The 10,859-nt window shown below is 36.2% G+C and overlaps 2 protein-coding genes across 3 annotated transcripts; both read right to left on the bottom strand.

Annotated features, from left to right (window-relative positions):
- Positions 1-1,770: 1,770 nt before the first annotated feature.
- Positions 1,771-5,556, bottom strand: LOC146609240 (major histocompatibility complex class I-related protein 1-like). The gene is made up of 6 exons (XM_085346974.1): positions 5,511-5,556; positions 3,911-4,177; positions 3,036-3,314; positions 2,585-2,887; positions 1,924-2,016; positions 1,771-1,808 (listed from the first exon to the last, which is right to left on the bottom strand). Exons 1-6 carry the CDS (start codon positions 5,554-5,556, stop codon positions 1,771-1,773), a joined length of 1,026 nt encoding a protein of 341 aa, XP_085203100.1.
- An 802-nt stretch (positions 5,557-6,358) lies between these two features.
- On the bottom strand, positions 6,359-10,083 carry LOC146609239 (major histocompatibility complex class I-related protein 1-like). 2 transcript variants are annotated; one of them, XM_085346841.1, is made up of 7 exons: positions 10,035-10,083; positions 9,072-9,338; positions 8,324-8,602; positions 7,851-8,153; positions 7,109-7,213; positions 6,916-6,933; positions 6,359-6,807 (listed from the first exon to the last, which is right to left on the bottom strand). In XM_085346841.1, exons 1-7 carry the CDS (start codon positions 10,081-10,083, stop codon positions 6,794-6,796), a joined length of 1,035 nt encoding a protein of 344 aa, XP_085202967.1. In that variant the 3' UTR covers positions 6,359-6,793. The 2 variants fall into 2 exon arrangements, with proteins under 2 accessions (XP_085202967.1, XP_085202968.1); XM_085346842.1 differs by having other exon boundaries at positions 6,359-6,804.
- Positions 10,084-10,859: the final 776 nt, after the last annotated feature.

Here is a 10,859-nt window from a genome sequence, read left to right as displayed (position 1 = left end):
CAATTAATAGAAAACGAAATACTATATTTACAAGGTCACACAATATTAGAATATCAGTTACTCAATATGCCAATAATTTTTCAAAGACAAAAATTATAATCCAGTTGGCTGGAAACAAATATTAATAAATAACATGATTAATAATTATTACATAAATTATACAGTGAATAAAAAAAAAAAAAATGAAAGAACTAGTTGCCTTCGTTTGATAGAGCTGCATGTTAAACGTACGGAAAGAGTTCAGGGCTACCGGCAGAGCCCGCGGGCACGTCGCTGCAGCCCCCTCTGGCTTCAGCTCCGTGGCTGCTCTGTGACCCCATGTCTGGGGCTCTCCTCAGTTCTTTCCAGGAGGGTGGCACAGTGGTCCTCCTTGGGCACTTGTGCTGTGGGGGCCTCTGGATGTCTGGGGCCTGAATCTCCTCATGCCTGCTTCATGCCTGGGGGACGGAGCTGTGTCCTGCGTGCTGCAAAATAATATTCAATATTTAAGTATTTACTGTTACTTACATTTATTTAGGTTATTGCAACAATATTGTGTGTATTGTGTTGTTCTATTTTCGGTTGTTTTCTCTTTCTTTTTCCTCTCTCAACACTGTCCCTCTCGCCCTCTGTTTTTTCCCTCCCTCTCTTTCTTTCTTTCTCCCTTTCCTATCCCCCAGTCGTGTCTTTCCTGTCTGTAATATTTTAATTAATATTCATTTTAAAAAAGAGTTCAGGGTTTAGTTCTGTACATCACTGAAGCATATTTGTTTGTTTACCCAAGACCCAGAAAAAACACAACTCTCAGTAGGTCCTCATGCAGTGAACAGTCTCACTGAGGGAACTATGATTATACTTCATTTTTTATTAATATTTTTATTAAGCTGTTAAAATTATATTTCAGTCTTTCAGAGGACTGAAACTTTGGACAGACGACAGGATATTGATATAGTTTTCTTGGTCTGAAAGTTTAAAAGATAAATAGATGATAAATTGATTTATATCATTTTTTTATTTCCATGTAAGAAAACAGGATCAATGTTTCAGCTTTAACAGCAGTTTGAACTGATCTTGAGCACAGTTTTTACTTCATTTTACTTTAATAGGTACGGATGCAGGACGAGGAGATGAAGGGAAGTGCAAGTAAAACCTTAACAAAAAGTTTTCACAACACTAAAACATAAAATACCATTGATAAACTCTAAATAAAATCGAAACAGTTAAGAAAACTACAAGAAAACAAACAAGAGCACCTAAAAGAAAATATATAAAAGAAAAAATGTAAAAAAACAAAAACAAAACAAGAATTTGTTGTACTTCAGCTTTTTGTCCTCCTTTCCATATCTTAAAAAAACGGCATCTTGATCGTCACCTTTCCATACGAACCTCGTAAGTTCAAAATTTCAGTTTATTCAGTGCTTAGTGAACATATCACTGTATGTTTATGATTACATTTAGCTTAATGTTTCTCACAATACGGTCTTTAATCTCCTGTCTTACAATATAACATACAGGAGAAATATATACAAACAAGAGAAATATATGCATAACAACAGAAGGTACAAATACATGCAAGAATATGGACTGCACAGCAATACAGCAATACCAATGCTTCATAAAGACCTGTAGATAACTTAGAGGATCTATTCAAGCTTAGTGCATCATTACAACACAAACGTAAACACACACACACATATGTGTGCACATTGCTGTTCTAAACTGAGCCCGTCACTGTTCACCTGTTGAGCTAAATGTCGTCACTGTGTGGTTTCCCAAAATGAAAAAACAAGATCAATTTGTTGTTTCCTCACTGTCAGCAAGCTGGAACCCTGAAATATAGATGAGTGATTCAGAATAATGAAAATAAAAATATTTTCTAGGACTCTCTTGTTATATGAGTACATACAATTATGAAGTTAAGTGGAAAAATCAGCTGTATCTCACCATGACTGTTTCTTTTCCAGATAAAGAATCCAAAGATTGCCAGGAGGAGTGAAACTCCAACAGCAGCTCCAACAACAGGACCCACAGGAAACTCTGAGAGAGAAACCGAAAAGGTCCCACAATGTGGCTTCATTCACACAATTAACAAAGGAGCTTCCAATCTCAATGCCTCAGTTCTGAGAGTTCTTATTGGATAAAATACTATCTTTTTTTTCTTCTGTTAGTTGATTGGTTTGTTATTCACAGGGTGCAAATGAGATGGTGTAATGTGAATCTAGGAAAGAACAAGTCTAAAAATATACTTTGACAACTCAGGGGGTAAAAGAAAAAAAATCAGGCTTTGTAAACAGCCACACAGCTCCACACTCCTGTTCCTCTTTCTCCCTAAAGCCTAACCCAAACAACATTTTATTGTTGTAACATTCATCTGTGATAATCCAGCAGTATTTTTAGGATACATAAATTAAATAGGAGTTGTCTTGAACTATGAATCATCACGTAAAGCTACTCTAGCAGGTTTGTAGAATAAAACAAAATCCAGCTGGAAATAAGTACAAGAGTTCAACTTTGACATATCCGGCTACGTGACATATAAAGAAGACAAAGACACTATAGCTACAGTATTTTAACAGCAATAACATGACTTCTGAGCCTGTCTTACCACTGTTGGTTTGGATCACTTTTTTGTCCAGTTTGGTTATGATGTCTGTCTCTGCACCGGCGAGCTGATACACACAGTCGTACCTGCTCCAGTCCTCTGGCTTGATTGATGAAAGATTCAGCTGAACACTCATCTGGAAGCTGCCGTCATGGTTGGGGAGGATCTGTCCTTTGTCCACACCATCATGAAACTCCTCTTCATCTTTCCTCCAGAACATTCTTGCTCTGTGAGGGTAGAAACCTGTAGCGTGGCAGCTGACTACAGATGAAGGACTCCTCTGGAGGAGAGAAACTGAGGGAAGAACTGTAAAGCAAATGAGTCTTAACTGAGACAGATGTTTTGAACAGATGTCATGGGATATTTTTGTCATTTTCACTGGAATGTTATTGTGGATTAGAGATACAATGGGTACATAACATATGTCTGCACAGACTAAGAAATATAATCCTACCTGATCTCTGCAGAAAGCTTCTCCCATATTTCACATACTTCTTCAGCCAGTCAGGGCACCTGTTGATGTAGTAGTTCTTGTTGTGTTCTAATCGAGCTTTTTCAGCATCCCATTTCAGTTTTGTAATGACAGCCTGTGGTTTGGGAGCGATCCATGTTAGTGTTTGCAGGTCCAATGCTATGAAGTCCTCACCATTGTAACCGTACTGATTAAAACCTTTAATTCCTTCAGTCTCATCATCCCATTCACAGCCATTCATCCTCTGTAAGATGTAAGGACCTGTAAGGAGAGATTGAAGCAGAGCCAAATGTCATAAGTTGATTATCATAGGTGGATTAAATTCGTTTTTGACTAATATAATCATTACAATATACATATATCGGGCAGGAGAACAATAAAGAAAATGCTGAGCAGTTCTAGACTACATGGGACACTGTGAGGTTGTCACAGACACTTAGATGGAGATTTTAGTTAATGGCAAAGGCATAAACAGAATCAGAGCCACTCTTGGGCAAGAATGGCATTGCATAATGTAAATCCATACAGCAGTAAATAATCTAATAAAACTACCAGAACTTCTCCATGAATATCTAAACAAAAAATATGTTTTGTTATTTGGACTTGGACAGATTTGAGATAAACAAAACATAACAAAAAAAGTCATATCTCTTGTGATTTATTTTATTTTTCTTAAAAAATGTGTTAATGAATGCATGCATGTGTTTTACATGTGGTTACACTGACTACTACATTGTACTACACCAAAGTGACAAAACACCTGAGAGAAGCATATCTGCTAAGTCCTAAAATAATGACAGCAAGATAAAGTTAAACATGGACGTACACATAGAATATATATGTCATTATCTTTTTACCTCTAGTCTGGTTTAAGCGTTGCTTCAAGCTATCAATGTTGGCTCTGAAGACCTGCTGATTTCCAAAACACTTCTCAGAATACCAGTCCAGGTGCTGAGGGTCGTCTTTTACTAGTTTTTTCATCCAGTCCTGTGTGGGTTCGGCTGTCCTGGTGTTGCTGTCACAGTAACCCACCTGAACTCCATTAACCAAAGCAGAAGCCACAAACTCCGGGAAGTCTGGGAGTCCAGACGTGGCAGTGAGGAAATATTTCAGGGAGTATTTCACTGTGAGGAGAGAAATTTTTAAGTTTCGAGATACATTTTAGAAGTGTTTTTAAAGCTGTTTTATCACAGTGGGTTACTAAAGAACATGTTATAAACCTAATATTTTTGTCATTTTTACTCATGTAAAATAAAGATTGTACATTAACAGAGAGAATCAAATGAAAGGGAAAAATTGTATTTGTTATTTACGCCATTTTCCACTTAGACTATGTTTTATGAGACAGCAAAAATTGTTCATTAATTACATACCATACTTATGCACAGTTACAGTATTTTTCCATGAGTGCTGAAACTACCCATTTCACTCTCTCAGTGAGGATCTGTATGTTCATTTCACCCTTTATTTCTTTTCAGTTCTTCTTCTTATTTACTCCAATCCAACATTATTTTTAGACCACTTTAAAAACAACATGGCTGACTGAAGTACTTTCCAGTGAAAAACAATGATAAAAGTTTAAAAAAAAATACATTAAACACACAAAGAAAATTAAATAACAATAAAATAAATAAATACATGAAAAAAGATTTTAAAAAATGAATAAATAACTTGTAAAACATGAATAAAATAAATAGATATTAAAATATGAAATAAATAAAATTAACAAAGTAAAGAAGATTAAAAGTAACCAAAAACTGACTAAGACTACAAACTCTGGTACTATACTCCTAGAACGCCTTGGCAAAAGAGTTTGTTTTTAAAAGTGATTTAAAAATTGCAAGTGTTGGGGCCACCCTAATATGGAGGTGCAACTTATTCCATCATTTGCAAGCCACAACAGCAAAAGCTCGGTCCCCCTGGCGTTTCAGTCTCAACATGGGAACAACAAGGAGTGACTGGTTTATTGATAATCTTGTCTTGTAATTTGGTTAATCTTGTATAATTTCTGTTTTATTAGATTAATTTCGAATTTCAGCTCTGTCATTGTCATATTTCACGTGTACATTGAAAATAATAGGTAATAGATATAAATATAAAAATAGTATTTTATAAATAAATAAATAATAGAAATAAATAAACAAATGAACACACACAAACAAGAGAAGTCTATAGAGCTGTGTTTGGCACAACAGTGCATTCAGATGATAATTCTGCAAAAGGGGGGAAAGATTTTTTATTTTAATTTAATTTAATTAATCTGATTTGCCTCTAAGACAAACGCAACATTTTTAAAGCAAAGTAACTTTAAAACACTCGCTTTAAAAGTGAAAGTAAAACTTCCACAGCTTGTTGCTACACAGGATAGTAACCAAATACAGACAATGTAATCAAATCAAACAACCCTTCCAACAATCCCTGCAGAAAGTAACAGTAAGAGTTACGATGTGATCTTGCCTGAAGACGCAGTGTTACAGAAGAGGAGCAGTGCAAGCAACTTCATTTTGTTCTGGAAATCCTGGAGCTCAAACCTTTGTCAGCAGATTTGAAACATGCTTCGTCCTCAACCTGTGGAATGTGGGCGTGTCAGACTGAAGTCTCACTGTCCTCATGAGGAAGCTACCACTACATCAACTATCACAACCAAAGTTCCCACGCATTTAAATAGAAATATCTAATCACAAACTGTTGAAACAAAAGACTATTCAGTCAAAACCGTTTCAGCTATCAGAATTGTAGTGTATATACATATAAGGTATACTTTCTGATACTCAGTGTATTGGCGAGACAGAGCAATTATGAAGATTTAATCAGATATTTATGCATCCACATAATTTCATTTCTGTTTTATAATTCAATTTTTGTATTTAATGTCTTGCATTACCCTCAATTTAGACAGAACTTATTTTCAGGATTGATGTGTGTTGTTTTCAAATGAGCCTAAACTCACACAACAGAGGTTTAGAACAGAGACAAACACAGTCAGCAACAGAGCAAAAGATAAAAGTCTGCTTCTTTTATTTTGTTGTGCATGTTATCTCTGTGTATAATAATTAAGTTCTTATCAAAATAAAGGTTCAAAAATATTTAAACAATCATGTGCAACTCTCTATGCAGGGCACAGTACCGTATGTTTACATCATATTGAATAAATAGCTGGTTAGAAGGAAACAGACCTTGTAAAAACTCTGAACATGTACCAAAAAGCACAGAAAACAAAAATGGAATTTAACTCTTCTCACACACTTAATATGCTTATTAAATAAATTTTTTTTAAATATCATTATCAATATCATCATCCAGATGTTAGTGAAGTCACATCATTGCAGCTTCAAACGGAGCATTTTGGCCATTGCTGATTGAGGAGCGGACAGAGAAATGAGGCACTTTATGCTAACTACACAATTTAGGCCCATCCTAAAGCATACCCTAGTTTCTGAACGAGCGTCATGTTGTAACACTTGAAATTAGTGACTGAGATTATAAACTCATCAGAAAACTGTTTACTGAGATCAAAATGTAAAGCAGCTGTTTGGCTGTCCTCCATACAGTCAGATAACTCTCCCACTTTGCACTGGTTTAACGCTTTGCATTTGCATTGTTCTTCAAACCTGAAAGCTGCATCTTTCTATGCATACTGTATGTTCAGCTAATGAAAGCTGGTGGGTCATCAGCACTCTCCAAATGAAAATATTTCCCTTTCTGGGAAAATGTGATGAAACTCGGTGTTCTTCTCACCGTCACTGCTCCCCTGCTAAGACAAACAGAGAACAGAAAATGAAATGTCTCCTGTTACAGTAAACAGAGTATCAGTTACTAACAAAGTAAAAACAAGTTGCGGCATTTTATTAACATTACTCACTGTTTGTAAGCTGGAACCCTGAAATACAGGCAGAATAATGAAAAACAAAATGATTAACATGACAGAGTTTAGCAAAGCCAAATTATCAAATCACTCACTAAAAATATCACCAAAAATATCATGTAAGTACATATAACTACAACGTGCATAAATTCCAAATTCATTATTGGAGTAAAATCTGCTGTAATCTCACCATTGTTGTTTCTTCTCCAGATGGAGAAACCAAAGACTGCCAGGAGGAGTAAAGCTCCTCCAACACCTCCAACAACAGGACCAACAGGAAACACTGAGGGAGAAACTGAAAAGGTCCAAAATGTAAGATCATTCACACTGCTGCCAAACCAAGCTGCTGTTTCCAGTGTTAATGCATCACTTCTGAACATTGTATGTGGTTAAGAAGAACATTTTCTTCTTTAATGGTGTGGTTCATGAGATCTGTAGTGGCCAGATCTCAGTTTGGATCATAAAGAAAGAAAATTTGTGCTTAGGATGGTTTACAATGTAAAAGCAGACACTGTATATACTGCTTCAGCCTGATTTAATTATGCATTTTTGGCTTTTTTGTTATCAAACTTCTCCTTAGTGTAAATGTTAGCACCATTCTTCTATACATGGTTATATGATGAGGTTGTACAATATTTGGTGTTTATTATATTGGTTCATGCCTACGATCAGATTTGGCACATTTGAGAAACTTTAGCAGATTAAACTCCCTTTCATCCTAATTAATGTCTCCATTGTTTCCTCTGACAGTGTGCAAAATATTTTACATTACAAACAGTTGTAATTTATTGACATTAAAATGACATCACTAATGAATTTCTGTTGACTCAAGAATTTCATGCAGACATTTATTTCAGAGTTTGTTTGTTTTTTAAAATATGATGGTGTTGTAAACTTTGAGATACAGAACTTAATTCCTGAGCCTTTCTCACCCCAGTTTGTCCGGATCGCTGTCTTGTCCAGTTTGGTGATGATGTCTTCCTTAACATCAGAGAGCTGAAACACACAGTCGTACCTCCTCCAGTCCTCTGGCTTGATTGATGAAACATTCAACTCAACGCTCATCTGGAAGCTCCCGTCGTGGTTGGGGAGGATCTCTCCATGCTCCACACCCTCGTGAATTTCCTCTTCACCTCTCCGCCAGAACATCATGGCTCTCTCTGGGTAGAAACCTGTAGCATGGCAGCTGACTAGAGAGGAGGGAGTCCTCTGGAGGAGAGAAACTGAGGGAAGAACTGGGAAAAGATAAAAACAAAATAGGGAGAGAGGCTTTATCTGGGACAGCTGATAGTCATTGATGAAATGCTTGTCTATGCACTGGTTCATTTTCCTTGAAATGGTGCTGTAGAATAGAAACAGAAAGGGAAGCTTTTGCAACGAAATATAATAGCATATGTAATTCTACCTGTTCTCTGCAGAAAGCTCCTCCCATATTTCACATACTTCTTCAGCCAGTCGGGGCACCTGTTGATGTAGTAGTTCTTGTTGTGCTCTAATCTGGGTTTTTCAGTATCCCACTGCAGTTTCGTGACGACAGCCTGTGGCTTAGGAGCAATCCATGTTAGTGTCTGCAGGTCCAACGCTATGAAGTCTTCCCCATCATAACCATACTGATTAAAGCCTGTGATTTTATCAGTCTCATCGTCCCATTCACAGCCATTCATCCTCTGAAAAATGTGAACACCTGACAGGGAGAGAGAGAGAGAGAATGCAGAGCCAGTAAAGTTGTGGATGGTTAAAGATGATCAGAAAAGTAAATCCTGCTGCGAGTCGTCAATATTTATCATCAAAACAACACCCGCATCATAAGAGGAAAAGAAATTCTCATCTTTATTATTCTTGTCCTTGGAAGTAACCATTTACTTCAGCTACTGTTGATGTACACAGTGACAGTGACTTTGTATATAGCAGGGATTTTTCTTGCCATCCCTCTAACAGAGCAAATTAAATTAGGTCAGTAATTTATTCTGGTCACTAGAACAGAGTAAATATCTTACTTGTAATTTTACTTATGTGGTAGACTGAGTGTTTTAGGTGTGTAAATGAAAACCTCCAAATAAAATGAAATAAATTATGATGGGAGGATGTAAGTCTCGCTGTGTGTGTGTGAATGAAAAGAGCAACATTTTAGGTAAAGGGTGATATTAGTGTACCTGCAGTTTGGTTTAAGCGCTTCTTCAAACTATTAATATTGGCTCTGAAGACCTGCTGATTCCCAGAGCACTTCTGCGTGTACCACTCCAAGTGCTGAGGATCTTTTTTTATTAACTCCTGCATCCAGTCCAGTTTGGGTTCAGCTCTCCTGATGCTGCTGTCGCAGTAGCCCACTAAAACCCCATCAACTAAAGCCGCACCAACAAATTCTGGGAAGTCTGAGATCCCAGAGGAAGCAGTGATGAAATATTTCAGGGAGTGTTTCACTGTTGAGGAAAACATGCCATTAATGAATTTATTTACAATGTAATTTTACTAATAATTCAATATTTATTGCTCTTAAAAAAATTCCTTCTCGTGAATTTTAAGCTAATTTCATCTTAAGTCAAATCTATCATATCTGTATTATATACTTCTATCTCCTTTTTTTATAGGACTGTCTCAGGTTAAAATAGCAGATTGTCGCTTTGTTGGCTACACTGCCCCCCAGTGTTTAAATATGGTATATATAATAACCATATTATATATACCATATATATAGTATATAATAACAAATGATGTACTAATATTCTCATTTAAACTCAATAGTAGTAGCAGCCGTATCACAAGAAGGAGTAGTAGTACTATTTGTTGCTGATATACAACCACTTTAGTTACATTAATGGGAACTGCGTGTGACGATATCAACGGGTTGACAATGTCAGCAGTTTTTCCTCGTGATAACTGCGAATTAAATATCAATAATATTAACTAAATTAGGAGGAGATGTTTCAGCAGTGCATTTATGAGCTATTTCTAACTTCCTCCTACGTGTAAATAATTGTAATTTAGGAGATGATAAAATTAAAGACGAAAGTAAAACTAAAAACGCAGCATCAGAGTACCGTTATACAGGAAGAAAGGACAATAACAGCTGTTGCAGCACAGACGTGCTTTACAGAAATAAAAAGGGATGATTTTACCTGCAGATGAAACGTGACAGGAGAGGAGAAAAAAACACAGGCTGTTCATCCTGTTTGTATAAATAAGATGGGTCCTAAAACAGGCCGCTGATAAGAAATGTGAAGAGAGAAACTGGGGGTGTGAAAGCGTCTCTGACCAATAACGTATCATTTAGATGAGGGCAGAACACACCGGCCGACCAGTCATAACTTATCGTGCTGAGTGCGAAAGTGAAGCACTGCATAATAAGCTGGGGGTGGGGTGGGGGGGGGGTTCTGGGTATTTTTTTCTTTTTCTTTTTCTTTTAGGATTCAGCAGTTGAGCTTTTCTGCCAATTTTACCACATCTGCCTTTTATTTCAAAAACTCGTTAAAATAGGTCAGCATATGTCAGGGATGTGTTTTACTGTAAGTAACTTTTAGGACCTAAATGACAAAAGCATTGTCCTCCTGATTAAAAATGTAGATTTTTTTGAAATTTATCTTCAATTAATTACTTTTTAAAAAAATGCGATTTATAATGCAGTAATGACTGCTTCATCAAACGATCATTATCATTGGATTTAAAGCAACTTCTTTTTATGTTCCGCTTTTAAATAAAAGTTATCTGACAATTAATAAAATATAAATGTGTATAATCTTATTATTGTTGTTGTTGTTGTTTATTTATGTCGTGATAGACTCCCTCTCTATCATAAAAAAAAGTCTCCTTCCTTTACATAAATAAACAAACCTTCAGTTAATCGAGTCACGATGTTTATATCCTCCTTGTCTCCGGGTTGGTGCTGTCGGTATCACATATCTCGCGATAATTTGGTTATCTCCTTTAAATGAGAAGAAATTGTA

Source organism: Diplotaxodon limnothrissa, linkage group LG22, assembly GCF_057381915.1.
Source record: "Diplotaxodon limnothrissa isolate DT_005_m linkage group LG22, D_limnothrissa_male_GT1.1, whole genome shotgun sequence".
In the NCBI taxonomy this organism is placed as follows: domain Eukaryota; kingdom Metazoa; phylum Chordata; class Actinopteri; order Cichliformes; family Cichlidae; genus Diplotaxodon; species Diplotaxodon limnothrissa.
Note: the sequence above shows the minus strand (reverse complement) of the source record. Positions and strands in the feature narration are given on the sequence as shown.